This window comes from Lepidothrix coronata, unplaced genomic scaffold (genome assembly GCF_001604755.1).
Source record: "Lepidothrix coronata isolate B3197 unplaced genomic scaffold, Lepidothrix_coronata-1.0 Scaffold104, whole genome shotgun sequence".
Classification (NCBI taxonomy): domain Eukaryota; kingdom Metazoa; phylum Chordata; class Aves; order Passeriformes; family Pipridae; genus Lepidothrix; species Lepidothrix coronata.
This window is the reverse complement of record NW_016690284.1, coordinates 2202671-2222785: the sequence shown is the minus strand read 5'-3', so window position 1 is coordinate 2222785 and position 20115 is coordinate 2202671. Positions and strand designations below refer to the sequence as shown.

Below are 20115 nucleotides of genomic sequence, written 5' to 3'. Positions count from 1 at the left end.
ACGGATCTGAATCATGGGTCATCTACCTCTACCACTTGCGTCTCCTAGAACGCTTCCATGAACGCTGTCTCCGTTCAATCCTAAACATCCACTGGTCAGATTATGTGACCAATACATCTGTTCTTGAACAAGCAGCAGTCACAAGTATTGAGGCCATGTTGCTGAGAAATCAGCTGTGCTGGTCAGGGCACATCTCCAGGATGAAGGACCACTGCCTCCCTGAGATCTTGCTTTATGGTGAACTTGCCACCAGCTGCCACAAGAGAGGAGGCCTGAAGAGGAGATACAAGGACTCCCTGAAACAACATCTCAGCCTTGGCCATATTGATCACCATAACTGGTCTACTCTGGCCTCCAATCAGGAGACCTGGAGACACACCATCTATAATGCTGCTGATGCTTTTGAGAAAGCACGCAGGATCACCCTTGAGGAGAAAAGACAACGCAGAAAGAATCGTGCCTTGAAGAATATACCACCTAAGGAGTCTCTCTGCTGTGCCTTTTGCAATGGGACATGCCTGTTTCGTATTGGCCTTTTTAGCCACCAACGCGCTTGCAACAAACGTGGATAGAGCCCTTCCCAAATCTTCGTTCGCGGAGCCCAGCCATGATGATGATGAGGACAAATGCCATCCCTGTTGGAGAGGGGATGACTGCTTAGAGCCATGCAGCTGGGGGAGAGCAGCCTGCTACAGTCCTGGTTTCAACTCTTAAGGAAATACAACCCAAGGTCGTGGATTTGTCATATTTCTTCCAGCAGTGAAGCTGATTTGATGTTCCTTTCTCTCCACCATGGTTAACTGTTCTCTGTTCCACTTAACAATTTGTACTTAAAAATACCTTTGTGTAAACAGGAGAGATTGCCTTGTCAGTTATTTGTCCTGAAATAACTTCGCAGGTGCCAGGTTAGAGTCAAGTTAATGTTCAGTATTTAAAATAAGAATTAGAGATGCTTCATCATAACACTACCACTAAGAGGAAACTATTTCCTCCTTATACTGAAGGTAAATGTAAGCTGCTGCAGTATAACATTCTAGGTGAAAAACTTCCAGAATTGAAGGATAAATTAATGCAGATGCTAGCGATTAATTTAATATACTAATCATAATAAAATCATAATAAAAAATGCAAATAATAACAATGTATAAATACCCAAATATAAAAAATAAAAATAGAATAAAGTGGATGCAAGCAAAAAACATCTACAAAACATTTGAACTATTACTGAACTTAATCTTATGCTATCTTGTTTTTGTTTTAAGTAACCTAAACTGAACTATTAGCTGCTGAAATAAGTTCATGAAAAATATGGCTGGTGCTGATCTAAACTAGATGTAAATGGTTGTGGACCACAGTTTAGAGTACAGAAATAATTAGCATAAGGACACCAGCTTTTGTGTTACTATGTATTTAAGCTTTTATTTTGTATCAAATATACAGTTTGCAAAAGCTATTTATGTATTAATCAAGATTTTAAAAGACAAGATTTGGAGGTGTGAGAAGGGGAAGGTATTTGCTTTTCCTATAACTGATTTGATACTGATTCCCAATTTTCCTCCTCTCTTCTCTTGCCCCCAGATGAAATTACTGAAGCGAAGTCTGGGACTGCAACTCCACAGAGATCAGGTTCTGTGAGCAACTACAGATCTTGTCAAAAAGATTCGGATGCTGATGTGCAAGGAAAATCTGCAGATACGTCCCTTACCTCATCAGTGAACTCTTCGCTTGACTCCTCCACAGCTGACGTAACTCCAAGACCAGGGAGTCATACAATAGAATTTTTTGAGATGTGTGCAAATCTGATTAAAATACTTGCACAATAATTTTGAAGATGGGCTTATTTCTTTTATAGCAATAAGCATGCCTAAATCATAGTCAGATGCTTCCAGTTATAATCAAGTTAAATTAACTAAGGCTCTGAAAAAGCTAGCCACAATGCAATTTGCACGGGGATTAAAATTAGTATGGGCAGTTAGCATATATTATTTTGAAGCTGGAGTGAATTCTGATTGCCTGCTGCCCAATGGCATAACACAGGTACAGGAAATAACATGCCCTTTGGGTAGTGTTTATAATATTTTACATTGAGTGCACATTAGCTTGCATATAACATTTAAATTAGATGGACCTCCTTGGTTTTTTCACTGGTAATACATATGTCTGATGCACTGTAGGTAAATGTACACTTACTAGTTCAGTGACCCAAATATGACTTGTTGGTCACCCTCTACAGTTGTGACTCAGTTGGTCAAAACTGTCATTAACAGTAATGTGTTAAAACTGCTATGTTTCTTCCCCCATATTTGACAGTAAATAATAAAGACTAGTTTGATATGTTACAATGTACTATTTCTAACAATACATTTTATTACATGCATGCAAATCCAGCCAGTTGGAAATATGTGCAGGTGCTCTGTAATGCACTGAGGGTGAAGTTCTGTTGGCAGTGAGTAGAACAATTGAGTCCACAACAGCGGTAAGAGACTTAATGCTGAGAAGACTTGGCACCCCGTGGGCTAAATGAAAATGTTGCAGTGTGGAGAACTGTGAGCAAGCCCCTGGTCTGTGCATGCCTTAGTGTGGTAGAAGCAGAGCAGCTCCTACTGCAAGCTGAGAATCCTTTTCCTTAGAAACAGTTAAGGGCACAGCTTAAGGGCTGTTTCATGCTGTTCCAGAATCTGAAATTGACAGTTTTTTAACATACAAGTTTATACTTTGATAAAGCTGGTTATCACATGTTAACTTAGGATATACTGTGTAGTGTTCGCTTTGCAGTTAAAACTACATATACAGGTTTTTTTTTCCCAAGCTGCCTTAATAGCAAACTTTGCTATTTAATGTAACTGAATTAAAGTCTAGCTTCTCAATCAAACGTTGAAAACTGATCATAACAACTTGAGTGCTAATATTGAGAAAGTTTTCAATAGTAAATCACAATTACCCATAACAAAAATCTTTCTGCATTTACGGTTTTTGCAACATTTTAGGAAGAAAATTGAACTTTATATGTTAAAATGGCAGATAGTACTTGTACCTTTAGCCTCTTGCAAATTGGATATAATTAGCCACAGTTCCATTTTCATCTAGCCCTTATTAGACATAAACAGTCATAAAATATTTAGGTTTGCATTCAAGAATTAATGTTCCCTTAAAAATAATCTTCATGACCTACTAAGTTTCAAGGGATAGGCTGGAAATCCAGGCATTACTATGAGCAGTGAAACCTGGACTCTTCAAATGGATGGCAGTTCTTGCCAATGACTGAGATTTTATTCATGGGAGACTGCTAGCTGCAGATATAGGAACAGTTTAATCCTGGCCACCTGGCATCAGTCCAGAAATTAATGTTTTGAATATGCACAGAATCTGAAGAAACATAAAGCTGCTTTAAACCCAACTGCTGTAACTGTTCTGAACTGGGTGATTGTGAGGTCTGTCTAGTAGGTGGGTACTAGTTACAACTTCATTTCTTTATTCTCAAGTGTCACACTTGGTCTCTGTAGGGACATTGGCTGTATCTCTGTACCTCAAAGTGGAACATAAAGTTTTGCGTTTAAACTCCTGAGGTTCAGATGTCAATATGAGGGACCAGTTCCAAATCCTACAATAAAGTCCTGTTTTTAGTCTTTGAAGAATTGGTTCTGGTGTACTGAATAAATCAGTGTTCATTTTTGTAATCCTTTTATTTCAAAATTACTAAATATTGCACTTGCATAAACACTACAAACGCACAGGTTTTTAAATTGCAGTAATTCCTCTTCTGGAATTGGTTTGGGATCACTTACATATGCTAAACTATTTATAAATGGTATCTGCTCCTTGTAATGCTGACAACAAATACCAGGTGTCAAGGTGCAAATAGCTTTTAATTTTTATATACCTTTTTGGCCCTCTTGTGCATTAAGACAACCATGTTTTTTCCTTAGTTGCGGTAATCTGGAGGTTAAAGCAAGTTTCTGCCAGAAGTGTACAATATGTGTATTTTAAATAAAGTAAATTTTTATTGGTATGGTGGATCAGTTTTGATGGTCAAAGGTTTTTTGATTGAACCGAGATTTTTATAGGGAATGGGAGGGGTAGAAAGGGGCACTAACAACCTAGTTGAACCCAGTTGCCTATTGTGTGACTTTCCTATGCTTTGTAGATCTTGCTGTTGAAATTGCTTTCTTCACATGTTCCTATTGATCTTGCAGACCTTTAGCATTGCAGTAGAAGCTGCCAATAGGTTGTGAAATGGAACTTCACTAGAGAGTTGCCAGAGTTGTAAGGAGGCAGCTTATGCAAATACACAAATTGGTCAAGTGTGTTATCTGTATTCCCAAGCATACTCCTTTTGGAGTACAATGAATTATCTTGCCTTTGTATTGTAACTTTTTCAATAACATGGATGAACCTGACTGTCCATGTGCAATATAACTCACTAGGTAATGGATAAAAATTCATCTTGGTTGTGCAATATTAAAAAAAAAACTTTCATGTTTGTCTTGATATTAGTGTTTAATACAAACTTTGAACTAAATTTTATTTTACCAGTTGATTACCATTGTAAGATATGAAGTCCTATTCTTTAACAAATATGTGCCTACTTCCTCTGTTAATTTCTTTTGACAAAGCTGAATGGCAAAAATGCTTGTTTATAACTGTGTAACTTTTTAAACTTTCAAAACTTAAAACCAAGTAAACATAAAATACTGAACCATCTTGTTTGAAACGGTGTGCATGCTGTCTTTCAGTGTTGTGTATAAGTGGACAAGAACTGTTACACTTGTTTTAAAAACAGCAGCTATTACAATTTTAGAAGGAGCAGCAACACGACAAAGGACTGCAGAATTCCCAGCTAGGCAGGCTGGTTCCCCAGCTGAACTCACACGGTCTTGCTGTTTTTTCCTAGATCCTGTAAACCCTTTCGGTGCGAAAAAGGAATTTGCGATGAGAGGGACACTGAATACTCAGTGTAAAAGCTGCCTTTTCCCCCCCTGTGGTCACTCGCCTTGTCTGCCCTTTCCACTCATCGCGGATGGGGCTTTTGCCTTGGTATTTGTCCCCGTAAGTTGGGAGCAGTTTTAAACCCTGCAGCCTGTCTATTTTGTTGTTGTTTGGTTGTGGTGTTCTTTTTTTTTTTTTTTTTTTTGTCTTCCGTTTAGAGTTAAACCCCTTCCTGATCAGCCTTGATCACTTTTCCTTGTATATCCCGGCGGGAGCCGCCTTCCCGCGGGGCGTGACTGTTGTCCCAAGCGCAGTCGGTGCTGCCGAGGTGGCCCGGCCATTCCCGCGCCCCACACCTGTCCCCCTGCGGCACTCGGGCATCAGGAACGGCTGGTTCCTACAGGGACGAGTGTTGTCGCCCCTCCGCTGTTGTCGCTCCGCTAACCGGCGCTGTCCCGGTCCGCACATGCATCCCGGGGGGAGCGGGGAATAGCCGGCCCGCTGCACGAGTTCCTTTATCCCCGGTAGCCTCAGGGCAGCGGGATTTCACACGCACTGACACCCCCAGCCGCGGCTGTCCTTCGACGAACTACAGCTCCCGACTGTCCCTGGCTGCCGGAGACCTTCCTTCCCTTTCTTTCTCCCTTCTCTTTTCTTCCTGCTGCTGTTGCCCCGCCTTTCCGCTTCCTGCCGCTGGGCCACGGGTGGCGCGGCGCTTCCAGCTCGGGGGAATTGCCCAGTGGGAGCCGCAGGTAACGGCAGTGGGACTCCAAACTGGGCATCCCTCATTAACACCTGTGGTGGAACCATGGGCAGAACCGGCGTGGGGGACTGCCATTCTGCTCCACGTTACTGCTCTGGGGTCGAGAGGAGCGAGGTGTGTTTTGTGTTCTATGTGCTTAAATGTTGCGTTACCTAACTACCGAAAATGTATTTTTTTCTCCAGTTCTCCAGATGGCTTCTTTTGGGTGGAAGAGAAAGATTGGTGAGAAGGTTTCAAGAGCCACTTCTCAGCAATTTGAAGCAGAAGCTGCGGATGAAAAGGATCTGGCTGGCGATGATGATACTAACTGGGTGCATGCAACTAAGAGAAGAAAGGAAATTCTCTTAGAAGACTGTGTGAAGAAAAGTAAGGAGCTCAAGGATGAAGGTGCAGACTTGGCTGAAAATAGGAGGTAGTGATGTTGTCTTACTCTTTTACTGAATGAGTACTACGTGCTATTTTAATCCCTTCTCTAAACAATAGGTAATTTGCTAGTATTTGCGTTTACGTTTTTCATATTCTAAAAAGTGATAATTTCATTCTGCCTTTGCTGGGTGGTACTAAATAAGTTGTTGCCTTTGGTGGTGGTGTCAGCTGTGAAGGAGCATGTGTTCTCATAACAACAACAAAAAAGAAGGCAAGAGATGAAAAACTGGTTGGATCTGAAACTTGAAAGGGTAAATAAGATGCAGTGAGATAAGCCATACCGTAAGTAATGCTTTAGCTACTCTTGAAAATCTGTGTTTTCTCTTATTGAGGGTAAGCCTATTTTGAATGTGTACAGTGCCCAGGCAAATACTGCAAAGCAGCTAACGCACTGTTAATCTGCTAATGCTTTTGGAAAGTCAGGTTCAGGGAGTTGCTCTGCATGTATTTTGCTTTGGATGTTGTATATCTTTTCTCTGTGGATTCTGGTGTTCTTTTTTTGTTTTTTTGTTTTTTTTTTTTGTGTATTATGTAAATTGCAGTAAATCTCTTGAACAGCAGCAAATAATCTGTTGTAGATGTGGTTTAAGGCAGGGAAATACTGAGCACCGGGTAGATTTTGGTGCTTTTAATATCTTCAGTTGGTCTTAGAAATTGAGTTCTCCATTACCTGTCAGAAAACAGTACAAAAGCTTTAACCCATCCATAAGGATTTCTTGTAAACTTAGCGAGAACTGTATCTCATCAGAAATGCTTTTAAGAACCACTGAGAAACTCTGAATGGTTTCTAACAGTTATGAGAAAAAAGTTAACGTTCATACCTGAGGCTTAACAGAAGTTCTTACTTAGAATTGTAATTTCCATCAGTTACTCTAGCATGCTCTGTACAGTTCAGGCAATGATGGTGATGTGGTGCTGCTGGGGTACATAACTTTCAGACAGATTTTTCTCTTAAAAAAAAAAAATCACATTGGTTGAAGGCTAAACTTACAGTGTGAGATTTTTATTACTTAAACAGGTGAAACAGCTGATGTACCATTACAGGGAACTTGAGGAAGCAGACCGAAAGGAGTGTTTATCCTGTCAGGTCGAAAGTAGTTGCTGTAATTGTGTTCAGATTTATGTGGTCTATTTCTTGAATATCCATCTGTACAACATAAGCAGACATAATTAAATACTTAAGGTAGATTCTTTCCTGAAATATGGCGTAGTAAAAGTTAAGGAAAGATTTGAGTCGAATTGTGTAGCGTGTAGGTAAAAGGATTGTATCTCTTCCACTGAAGAAACTCAGAAGAAAGACAAAGAGTGAGCACTAGAGACTAACAAAGGTTGGTTCTTAGTTGGTGTCACTTGTGGAGTGGAGATAAGGGGATTCGAAAAGAAAACAGACTTGTGAAGAAGCAAGAGGCTAAATAAATAAAAGAATGGGAAGTAATAAATTCAACTTCATTTCTTATAGAAGAGAGACCCAGAGGCAAAAATGGCAAAAATTAATATGATGAAAGGTGAATTTTGTAAGCGGGCCTACTATTACTTAGGTAAAATAGTGATTACCACCTTTATGTGGTGTCAATCTTTTTAGCTTATTTTCTGGTAATGGAAGGCAGTGATGGTGTTAAAATCCTTACCATGGATTTGTTAGTCTCTGTGTGTATAGTAAGTCTGTTTCTGTGGATAAGTGAAATCTGATTGTTTTATGTTTGCATAAACATAAATCTATCTCAGTAGTTCTTTGGGGGAGGGAATAATGAATAGGCTTCCTGCGTGTCAGAATTTGTACAGCCGCTTTATTTGCCCATCAGCAAACCTGGGAATGTTGTGGATGAATTGTTTGGGAGGTGGTGGCACTCTGTGGGTTTTCAGCTTTGATGGAGCCTACTGGAGGAGTTATTTGTACTTGCTGTAATGTGTGTGCATGAACCTGTGAAGCTGAGACAGAAGAAAAATGGTGATGAAGACAACAGTTTCTGATGCATATTTTAGTCTTTTTGTGGGATGGGAGGAAAGATTAGGAGACAAGCAGAAAAAGGTGTTACACTATGTTGATTGTCACAGTGGATCTGTTATTGTGAAAAACATGGTTAGGAGATCCTGACCTAGAAACTTGGTAAGTAGGCAGTTTTGAAGATGGCTTGTGAATGAGTGATTTTGTCAGAACAGCAAGAAAAGGCAGACATGTGGAAGAAGTGTCATATTTGTATTTTTTGAGGTTTGAGGAGTAATTAAACAAATATGTACAAACATACACACAGTCTTTTGGGAACAGGCCCATAGGGAGATTCTTGGGGCTGTCCTGAGCAGAGTCAGGAGTTGGACTTTGATGATCCCTGTGGATCCCTTCCAACTCAGGATATTCTGTGATTTCTGTGAACAGAATACTGTCTGTTGATGGAAAGAATGTAGAATATTCCAGAGGAGAAAATTTTTTTGCTTATAATGCTGGTGGATTATCTAGCTTGAGACATCAGTATGGATGTGCCCATACACACTGGAATTAAAAAAAAAAGCAACAAACTCCAACCAAAAAAGCAAAAGCAAAACCAAACCAAACCCCCAAAATCACAATCCAGTTTAGTTTTTTTGTGTTGATAGCCCTACACTGTTTTAAATCTAACATAAGTTCATGTGCTCAGCCTCTGTATTTTGAACACAGCAATTGTCATCACAGTATATTTTGACAGGTAGGTAGGGAAGTCTTCGACTGTGGCCACACAATGCTGAAAAAAATAAAGGGTTTAGGAGAGTTTAAACAGTGGAGTATAATGTCCTCAAGCGTATGGCATGTGAGAGCTAACAGCAAGAAGAAAAACTTCTGTCAGACTAGTATCCTCCGTATAACTGAGTTGCCTATTCATGCCGGTAGCTTTGCAATCACCCTTCTGTGCTGTTTTCAAACTACGAACTTCCTTATCTGCCCAGTAAGTGGCGATAGAGTTCTTCTCAATGTGCCCTGAAGAAGTGCAGAATTTCTGTTGGAAAAAGACACTATTGGGTTTAAATTCTTATTGATTTGCATTTAATTTTTCGGTTTTGCTAAATTGAAGTTAATACTGCTCTTGCTCCTGATGATGTTTACTCCATTTTGTACTAAAAAAACCAACTCCATCTCGATTGGGAAAGTCTTATTATTGGCTGGAACACTCTTATGTTAGGGATTCACCTATAAAAATAAATATTTGTGTCACTTTGTCACTTGGTGTATAAATTATACTGATTAATAAGATTTTACTCTTAATTTCCTTTAGACTTTGCAGCAGCAAATTAAATAAGGACATTAAATAAGCAAATTAAATAAGTGCAGTGAGCACACTAGATAACAAGTCAATTTTATGAAACTATTTATTTTTCTAGAGGGATTAATTTTTTAGAAATATTTAATTTAATTTTCTAATCTACTGAAAAAATTGGACTTTTCTGGAGGGTCAATTTTTCCACATTTTAGCAGCTGAGACTTTTTCCTCTGATTTTCATACCAGCATAGCTCCAACATGTGTAGTTTGTGATTTTTTTACCTATATATGGTATATACCTATATATGAGTTTGTCTTTCTCACTAGACATTGTAAGATGTCAGATGATGAAGCACATACCTTTAAAAAGTATCTTTAGTGTAGTGGTAAGTCAAGTGTCACTGAAAAAGTATGTTTAGCAGATAGAGCAGAGGAATAACACCTATTTAAATTAAGTTGAAAAGCCTACCATCATGTTGTTTTAACTCTTGTATTTGTTCCATTTGCCTGTGTCTTTCAGGTTTAGATTATGATAAGTACTTGTTTACTAATGAGTTATGAAAATGCTAAAGTAATAAAATTGCTTTCAGATTATATTGATAATTCATTTTGATGCAACTAACATGGCAAAGGACAGAGATCATTATGTTGAAATTGCCTTTCAATTTTCAGTCAATGACACTGATGTTACTTACCTAATATAGTGCTAATAAAGAGGTTTCCCAGAAGATCCAACAGCTACCTTTGGCAGAAACATTTCAACAGCTTAATACGCTTAGTTACATTATGGAGTAGCCCAGGAAAAGTGGAGTATGTTAAAGAGGGATCCAGGGGAGCTGGTTACATTTGTTTTAAGTTACTCCTCTCAACTCAAGAGTTATTCATTCTGATGAAGAGGAAATCAAGAAAAGGTGAATAAAAGTCCTTCATGGATGCACAGGAAGCTCCCGACAAAATCCAGACATAGAATGGAAATGTACAAGAGGTGGGAGCAGAGTTGTGTGATGCAGGCATGGGTTGGGAAAGCCAAAGCCCACCTGGAGTTGAATCTGGGGAGGGATGTGAAGGGAAAAAAAAAAGGGCCTCTACAGGTGTATCAATAGCAAAAGGAAAATGAAAGATGTGGGTCCTCTACTGAATGGGGTAGGGAATCAAGTGATAAATGATGCAGAACAGGCAGAGGCACTCTCTATCTTTTTTGCCTAGGCCTTTACTTGTAAGACTTACCTTCAGGAACCGTGGGCCATGAGACCTGAGGGAAAGTGTAGAGCAAGGAAGACTTGCTCTGGGTGGAGGTAAGTTAGACTATGAAATGTTTAGATAAAACTAATGTATAGAAGTTCATGGGACCTGATGGAGTGCATCCTGGAGTGCTGAGGGAGCTGGTTGATGTCATCACAAAGACTTCAACTGCATTTTAAAGGTCATGACAGCTCCTGGGAGCTGCTAGAAAACAAACATCACTCCTTACCTTCATGAAGGGAAAGAAGAAGGATTCAGAACTTTTAGGGCAATTAACCGTAAAGCTATCTATGGGAACAAATTATTCTGGAAACCATTTTGAAATGTGGGAAGTACAAGAAGGTTGTTGGGAGTAGCTGGCATTGATTAACAAAGGTGCAATTATGATTGGCCAACCTGAGAGATGACAGATTGATCAGGGAAAGGTATAGATTTTCCATCATTGTTGATACTCCGAACCCACTGGACAGAACTCCACCTGAGCAACCTCCTTCAGGTGACCCTGCTTTGAGCAGGGTGATTTGACTAGATGATCTCTAGAGGTTCACTCCAGTCTTGGCCATTCTGTAAATATATCCCATTAAAGCTACAGACACAAAGAAATTCAAAAAACTGCAGTTTGCTCTTCCTTCTTACCCTCTCTGTCTGCTAACTGACTTCATTTAAAGCAAAGATATATTTCAAAAAGTTAGAAAATCAAAAGGATTGATTCAGTAGTTAATTTGGGAGTCTACAAATTCTTATTTCTGGCTCCTAGAATAAAGGCTAAAATTCTGTTAGGCTGCTGGGTATAGTGTACTGGGAATGTTGATGCTTCCATAAGACTAATCTGAAAGCCCTACAGAGTTTTGATTTTTATGATTAAGTGTGGGAGAAATTGTTGGAAAATGCTTATGATGAAACTAGGAGAATGTACTAAGTACTCACTCCTACTGTTCCTTGTAGGCTAAAAATAACTGGTATCAGTATGGATGTAACTTGCATGCCAGGAATAATTAGCAGGTATATATAGTGCTTTCCTCCTTCAGAGTGAATTACCAGTATCAGTGTTCTTCAAACAAAATCAAACTTTTTAGTATCAGTAATTATTATCTTTGATTAAGTTGAGAGTTTTCTAGGGTCAGTCATGCAAAAATGCAGCGAAAGTAAGTAGGTTTTGCACTGTAAGTAAAAATGTACAGTGTGAATAGGGGCTTGATTAACATTTTCTTGAGTTCTAGTCAAAATACCTGATCATTTTTTAATGTTTTTCAGTGTTTAGCATTACTAGTTTATGTCTGTATAAAACTTGGTTTCTATTACGATTCCTTGAGAACGCTTTACACATGGGACGCTCACTAAAGAGCCTAAGGGTGTATAAGATGGAAGTCTTGAGTGCAGAACACATGAGCTGAAACAGAAAAGGGTGAACAAGTAAGGACCTTGTACCTTTGTTTTTTGGAGAAAGCATGTTACAGCTTCTCTCTTATTAGTCAGAACATACAGATTGTTTTTCAGGCCTCATAACCTTTCTACAGAATTAAAAAAAGTGCAGAGAGTGGTTTGTAGTGTTTAACACGTTCCCGTAAACTGCTGTGTGAAGTAATACATAATTTTTGTCTAAGTTAATTTTTATTGCTGACTCTATTGGTTTTTGCCACTTACCAATAGAGTTGTTGCTTCCTGGTGATGCATCTCCTCTCACTGAGGAGGAAGTTCTTTGCAGACTGTTAAAGTAGTTCTTTAAGGTGTAATTTATCTTTAAATTAGCTTTTTTCTTTTTGCTCTGGAAAACATTATTTTCCAACAGCTGGTTATTATTGGCAAAGTAGGATTTCAGTTATGAAATTGTTACTAATTTAGTGCAGATTTTTCTGAGAGCGTGCTCACAGAGTTCGCTTGATTTTGAGAGTATCTTTTTGTTAGAATTATTGTTCCTTGAGGATGTTGAAATATGACATTGCATGATCCATCTGTATTTGAATGTGTGCATATTTTTGTAGGTATGTATTTGTAAATAGAAGCAGAAGGAATATTTGTAGAAGAGCTGTAGACTGTTCTATGAATTTATATATATATATATATATATTTATATATATACACACACATCTATTTGTATTTTCCTTAAGAGAAAGCATAATTTAATTGATGCCTTTGTATCATCCTGTGTAACTTCAGAAAGTTATTGTTGTCAGCCAAGATACGAATCATTATTTATTCAAAGTTGCTTGGTAATGTAGGGAGAAAGAGGTATTGACATAATTAATCTAATGGATACTTCACACGTTACCAGGACCATTTTGCGGTGCTTTTGCCTTCCTGAACTGGGTGGCTGTGGACAAACTGGGAGAGGGTTGTCCACAGCCAAGGCTGCAGCTGGGGGTAATGCTGCTCAGATGCCAGTATCTGGGAATGTTCCCTGGAACCATGAGTGTCTTAATGCAGGTACAAGCTCTGGGGCTGCAGCATGGCTGAAGTCCTCCTGTGAACACTTCAGGTGAGGGACCAAAACTTACTTGAGGGGAAATTGGGCCTAACTGCGAGTACTTGCTTGGAGATCAAGGATAATTTGTGTTACCTGACTTTGGATTTAAGTTTAGAAGGTCTGTTCCTTCTATGTGTGAAATGTAATTTACAGGATTTTGTAAGTGGAAAACTGTTTATTCACTGTACATCTGCTATGTAGTGTTTTTTGAGTTCTTCAAAAATGTGTCTATGTACTTAAAACCTCCCCTCACACTTTAGTTTTTGTCACTCATTATCATAGCTGTACTTGAAAAATTAAAATTCTGAAAGCACATGTGCCGGCATATTTCTAGCCTTGTAAATTATACAAAAGTAGAGTAATTAGTTCCACCTTTTTTTACTTAATTCTTCTGAGAACCTGTGATTTTCTTTGAATCTGATGTGGGTATACCACCAGTCTTTGAGATATTTTCTGACATCAACGTTTACAACCTTTTGCTGTGTATGAGGGACAATGGGTTTATATATCAGAGTGCAAGTGGTACACTTTTTTTTCCTGTAAGTGCTGTGCTGAGGTGAAATGTTTAGCTGTGAGTTTCTCTCATAGACGGATTGATCTCTGAAACTGTCTTCATTCCTTTTCTCTTGCTGCATATTACTGTGATAAACTGAGACAGGGATTGTCTTTTAAAATATTAGACTTGGTGACAGTATAACCAACACTATTGCCATCCTGCAAAAAACAATCTCTGCTAGCAGGTCTGTACTGGTAGATGGCAGGTAGAGGTTCATGTTAATACTTGAATACAAAAGTCTGTCTAGCAGATTAAAGAACATGTTTCTGACTTGAGCTAAGAGATTTTGCCTGTAACTTCAGTTAGACATTCTAATAGTGCAGCTTTTAAATGTAGACAATTCTATTATTTATATACCTAGTGTAAAACCACTTAGCAAGAGGCAGTAATTTACATTAACAGTATAAGCAGTTTTTGCACAGAAATACAACCTTGGGCCTTTTCCATATCCTTCATAGGATTCCCAGTATTAATGACATCAAGGTGGATACTGTACACTATGATCATAGCTCATTTTTTTAAAGTTACGGTTTTGTGAGTTTGTTTATTGTCTGGATCTACTGTTAAATACATCTATTTGCTTTTACTTGAATAATAAACCCTTTGAATTTAGAATTATTTTTTCATAATATTATTTCTCTTCATAGGGAAAGCTGCAGAGAAAAAATTAAGTGGTTTCCTAATTTAATATCTTTTGTCCAGTTGTTCTTAAATTCTAGTTATTATTGCTGACAGAGATAATATTCCCTTCCACTGCTTTTGTTTTAACTGTCTCTGTGGTTCATGGAATTTAATTTTGAAACAGTAATTCAGTGTCCTTTGCCTGATCCATATTGAACATGGTGTATATCTGTTGTCCATATCTTCTAAAATTAAAATGTACTGAATTTAAGGGATTATAATTGCCCATCAGCATGTGGTTCAGGAATTTTCTAAGGAAGTAGGATATGGCATTGTGTTTTGTTACAAAGATCTTGGTTTCTATGTATATGTCAGCTTGCTTTCCAGTTCCCTAGATGGTGTCCTCCACCTCTTAGGGCATATTGTGAAAGTATCCTTAAACTGAAAGGGATGCTTAGCAGTAAAGGCTCAGAATAAAAATTCTCATCTTGTTCAGCAGGGTCCTTTGAAGGTGTAATTCAAATAGCAGGTGGGGAAAATGGAGAGTGGTACATTCTTGTTTTATGTTGTGGAAATATTTGGTTTTGTAGAAGTGATGATTGTTAAAGAGTTGACTTCATAACATAATGTACTACCACAAGAATAATTGCTTGGAAGGGCCCTGTACAGTAATCAAGTTTCTATTATTTATGTATAGTATAATATATTTTATTATTTATGTATTATTAAATTTGTAATATAGGGTCGTCAATTTTTTAAGAACCTAATTTATTGTGTGTGTTGCCAGTCTTTATTGGGTTTTTTTGTTCTGTTGATTTATTTACATGGGAGTTAATGATGTAGTAATTTTGTAGACAATTGTTAAATTATGTCAGGGCTGAGTTAACTGAAAGCAAGGGCTGGTGTGCACGCTGCATAGCTTTGGTTGTTTGCAAGTCAGATATCTAGTCCAAGGTTGCAGTTCCATCACTGATTATGCTGATTTGAATTGGGGTCCATGTGACCCAACACTCCTCCCCTTTCATTTCCACCACTTTGCAATGGTCCAGTTTTTTTGTTTTACTTTGGGGGGAGACAGCTCACAGTACCAATTTGTCATAGGACTGGAGAAGAAGCCTAGCTGAGAAATAGTCTGTTTCTGGTTGCTGCTTGGTGTTTTCAAACAAACTGGTATTAGGACAGGTCATAACCTGGTTTAGACTGTTGACTTGGTTCAAGAAGCAAGAGCTTTTATACTGGTGCAAAGCAGGGACAAGGGAGGGGGCTGAGGTAAAGAAAGTGCAGAACGACTTTTGAGGACTGACTTAATAGAAAGTTGCAGAGTCATTTGAAGACATTTGTATTTGCCTTTCAGAAATGTGGCAGAATTCCAATACTTTCTGTATTGTGGGTGGAATTGAATGAACAAGGTTTCAGAAGTTATTTATTTTAGTAGCTGATTTCTTTTGTGATATTCAAAAGTAAGAAAGGAACTCCAAACAATACTGGAAAAAAATTTAGGAGTGTTGTTGACATACAGAATGAAAGAAATGAATATAAAATTAGAATAATAAATATTAAAATGTTCTAATGAACAAATCACTGTAATAAAACCGAAGGAAGCGTTCTGCAAATTACTTGTATAAGCAATTATACTGAGCATTTTGTAACAAAAAATCTTTAACCTGGCTCTCTTTTTTCTGTGTAATTTATTGTGTTTTTAATATAGTTTAACTGATTGTGAGGTTGTCAAAGTTATTTGGTTTTGGTCATCATATTCTGGTAACAAATTGAGGTTGAGAGAGCAAAATCTTAAACATTGAGCAAAACTGGAAAAAATCTACCAAGGTAGGTGTATTTCTTGGTCTAAAGACAATTCATTGGTGCTGTTAGAGCTTGTAGATGGTAGCTTTCGTTAAATCCAGGAAAAGGAATTGTAGAGAGATAAGGCTTTTTTTAAGTCAGACTTAATTGTGTTTATCTTATCAGTGTGATCAACGTAATTTTTAAAGAGAGAAGGTAGCAAAGAATATATGTTAAAGGGCATATTTTTATAGCTGAGGCAAGAATCTTTTCTCCAGAATGCAACATTAAAGCTATCAAGCTTTGCTTCCTTTTTTGTTTTTTTCTCCATATGAAAAGATCTTCCAGTTCACAGATGCTTTACAGCCTTGTTCATTATCACAGCAAACTTGTGTCGGTTTCCCTGTTTGCTTTTCTGAAACTATGTTATAAATATATAGGTAGTTCATTGGAACAACCTTCCAGAACTCAAAATATTCCTTGGAGGTGTTTCCTGCCAGGTAGAGCATAGAATTTGAGTCATAAAATAAGAGAAAGGATTAATTTTAGAAGTTAGGATCAGGAGCATGGGATACTGTGGGCAAATGGCTGGAGTATTCCTATCTAGTAGTTAATGTAGATAAAAACATCTGATGTCTTAATCTTCTGTTGAATCTGTAATGTTTTATTTTGCATCTCATGCTGTGGTATGGGAAAAAATGAAGTGAATAGCTCAGACAGTTCTTGCTGTTACCTCTCTTTTGACAGGCATTGCTATATGTGTGCAAAATAACTGCCAACAAAACCCATCAATCTGGATCTGTTGGTTCCTGCAAGGTTGCATATCAGTAGAAACAGCAGCATATTAACTAACTAACTAGCTCTGTCATGGTAATTGGAACACAAACGTACCTCTTCTGACCCTTTGCAGAACATTTCTGTCTAGTGTAGCTAAAGCTCACCACTTGATGTAGTGCTGGTAGTGAGAGTTCCCACTCTTCTTGCCACTTTCATGTGGACGAGTTGCATTATTATCTTGAGATTCAGAAGTATGTTAAGTTTCCTTACTTCCTTAGATGGTGATATCCAGTCTCCATACAGTCATATGTATATTATGTCCTCTATTTTTCACTTTTTTCAGGAGACTTCATGGCTTTTTTCACTAGTATTTGCATTAATACTTCATAGTCATTTGACATCAATACCTTCTAATAGTTTCAGCTCTGTGGAAGGCTTATAGGGTACCTGCCTACTTAACTTACTGGAACTTTCATGAAAAATAAGATAGAATTGCCTTTTAAGTATCAAAATACCATAGAGAAGTACATGTTTCCCCTATCTTTGTCCTTCTCTCGGTTTTTGTCTGTAACTTTTGTCATTATTATTCTGTGATGTTGACATCAACAAACATTGTAAAGAGCCGGAAGTAATAGAGGGAAAGAAAATGAAGGGAAATTACATTATTTAATACAGATAACAAGAGCACGTCAACTGGATGAAATGGAACTGATCAGAATAGAATGTGAGCAGACTGTTGCTTTTTGTGTATCATCTCTCCCCAAATCTTTTGTCATGTTAATACCCTACCCATGAGCATTATATTTTGGCAATAAGTAATTTTAAGAAAGATAGAGGAATGCTGGTATCTAAATCCAAGAATTTTTTTCTTTGATACTGTTGACAGCTGTTGATTCCGTGCATTAATTTCTATGTCTGATTTCTGAGAACCACTAGGATCATAACATGTGGTGAGAGACACAGAGCTGTCAGCCATCTGTAGACAAATAATTAAAAGGTTAAAAGGAATAAATGCCTACTCAGCTAAGAACAAAACAGATGATATCCATCATTCTAGCTCTATTATTGTGTGTCTAAAGGGTGTCTGAACAAATAATTCTCAAGACAAGAATATTGCTTCAAACGGTTTTTCTTCTGCATTTTCCTTCCTGCTGCTTTCAGAGGAACTGCAGTTGAAACTATTTTGAGGAACTAAAGCTTTGTATTCAAAACTTAATTTCAACAATAAAAATGCATTACTTCTCTGTGAATACTTTAAATACTATAGCTATTGCAGTATCTGATACTTGATTTATATCAATTTGCAGCTTTTGTTTAGGATACTAAAATAGTGAATTGATTTTGCTGAAACAATTCACTTTCGAAACTTGTAAGGTTATGATACTCTGTTCTTACTGCTTAAATAATGAAATGGCAATAAAACTTGTATTTCTCTTCTTAATGTGAATTTCCACGCTTCTCCTATTTGTCATTGTTTATTTTGGCTTCCTACAGAGCTCTCACCTGTAAAATGACAATCAATACCCGATTTTAATTATGTTATGTTAAATTACAAGTCTGATATTTAATGGAATACCCTGCATGTTTATACATGGTTGGAAAACAACTTCTAGAGCCTGGTAGAGGGATTGTTATGTGTCATCTCTTCAAACAGCTGTGGTCTAATCTGATATTAATACTGAACATAAAAGCATTTGAAACTCTATTTTTTTAATTATATGAATGTAATTACAATTTAGGTTTTTTTAATGTTCTTAAATGAACACCAGTTATACAGCACACCAAACATTCTTTTGTGTGAGAATATTTCTCAGTGGTGTGGAATGTCTTGACAATTTCTGTTTTAAGCACTCTAGTATGACAGTGTGTGAATACAGCTGTTATTTCTTCTGTATCAACAAGTCTGTTTTTAGCGCTGCCTTTTTAAATAGAAAAATTACTGTTCTACTATGTGTTTAAGAAAAACAGGTATATTATATAACTTGCAACTATAGATATTGGAGAAATACAGATAAAAGATTAGCTCATTTGTAAAGTGGTTCTCAAATATTGCACTCTGGTGAGTAAGATTTTGCATTTGTACACATTTGTACACATTTTAGACCTTTTACACATTTTTACATCTCTCTATGTTCTGCTTTGTAATTACCTGACATTTTGGTATTAATAGAATACAGGTAGAAATAGCTTATTTCTTTTGTCTCTCTGTTAAGGTCAAACGTTTATCCATATTGTAGGTTTTAATTATTGCATGGTAAAAATCTAAATACTTCTCACTGCAGTCTGTTTGTTAGTATTTCTGTAGTTAATCAGGTATGCAGTCAGTGACAGTAGTGTCATGTGGTTTTCATGCAAAACTAAACCAGCAAAACTACCATTTGATTGAAAGAAGCATAATTTCTTCCAGTTCTTTTCCTCTACTCATTAACAGCCTGTAGAGAGAACTTGAGCCATTCTCAATTAAAAATGGCACTACTGAGTTTTCAGTACTACTACAAATGATTAGCAGTGTATTTCTTAGAGTTTCTAACAGTCATCATGATGTAATATTACTGCAGGTAAGTAAATTCCTCTGTGTTATATAAGTTTTGAGAGGAAAATATGAAGTAGCAGTACCAAGTCCAGTGAGATTCTGCAGCAGGGCCAGAAACAAAGCTGCAGAACATCCAGTTTCTAGAATTTTGCACGTGATTGGTATGTTTAACTAAGTCTTTGTTTAGTACTTGTTTTTTTTCCTGAATATGAAGTTTTTTTAAACAGAAAAATATGTGCTTTGATCTTGCTTGTTAGCCAGTTATATAATTCTCTTCAGTCAGAGCTGAAGTAATGGTGTTGTATTTGAAGAATCAACTCAACCATAGGCATATAAATACATGCTTTCCAAAGCCCCCTTTGAGGAGAAAGCACTGAAATTGCACACGCTGATGGCCCAGTGTACAGGGCACATGAACAAAAGTGATCTGCAGTTAGCTCCAAGAGATTGGATTAGCATCTGGATTTTGCCTTTGTATTGAAAATTTGGTTGTCTCCTTACAGATGAGTGCAGATATCTGAGTGGAGTGGACCATGAATCAGTGATTAACCAGATTGTAAAGAATGGGGTAGAATAAGTCAAAGGTGGCAGAGCCCTCAGCTCACAATTCACTATAAAATGTATTTGTAAAAGACATATTATGGCAGACTATCAGGTGTGGCACTGCTCACTCTTCATTTCCTCTGTCATTTGTTGCTAAAATTATTTACTGCAGTATATTCCATTCCTGGGTCTCAAAAGATGGTTGTGACGTAGTAATGAATGATTTTTTTTTCGAGACTACTTTTTCATATT

The 20115-nt window shown here is 37.4% G+C and overlaps 2 protein-coding genes across 3 annotated transcripts in view; both read left to right on the top strand.

Moving 5' to 3' along the window:
• PRKAA1 (protein kinase AMP-activated catalytic subunit alpha 1) overlaps positions 1 to 4696 on the top strand; it is a 19322-nt gene extending 14626 nt beyond the window's left edge. Inside the window, exon 9 of the mRNA XM_017823627.1 lies at positions 1579 to 4696. Within this exon, the coding sequence (XP_017679116.1) occupies positions 1579 to 1823 (245 nt within the window). The 3' untranslated portion in view covers positions 1824 to 4696. The remainder of the gene's footprint in view (positions 1 to 1578) is intronic.
• A 112-nt stretch (positions 4697 to 4808) lies between these two features.
• The window catches only part of TTC33 (tetratricopeptide repeat domain 33), a 38088-nt gene continuing 22781 nt past the window's right edge, over positions 4809 to 20115 (top strand). The window contains exons 1-2 of one of the 2 annotated variants that reach the window (XM_017823631.1): positions 4809 to 5046; positions 5873 to 6101. In XM_017823631.1, coding sequence (XP_017679120.1) covers positions 5881 to 6101 — 221 coding nt within the window. In that variant the 5' untranslated portion in view covers positions 4809 to 5046; positions 5873 to 5880. Of the gene's footprint in view, positions 5047 to 5603; positions 5679 to 5872; positions 6102 to 20115 lie in introns of those variants that run through there. The other variant, XM_017823630.1, reaches the window with a different exon arrangement.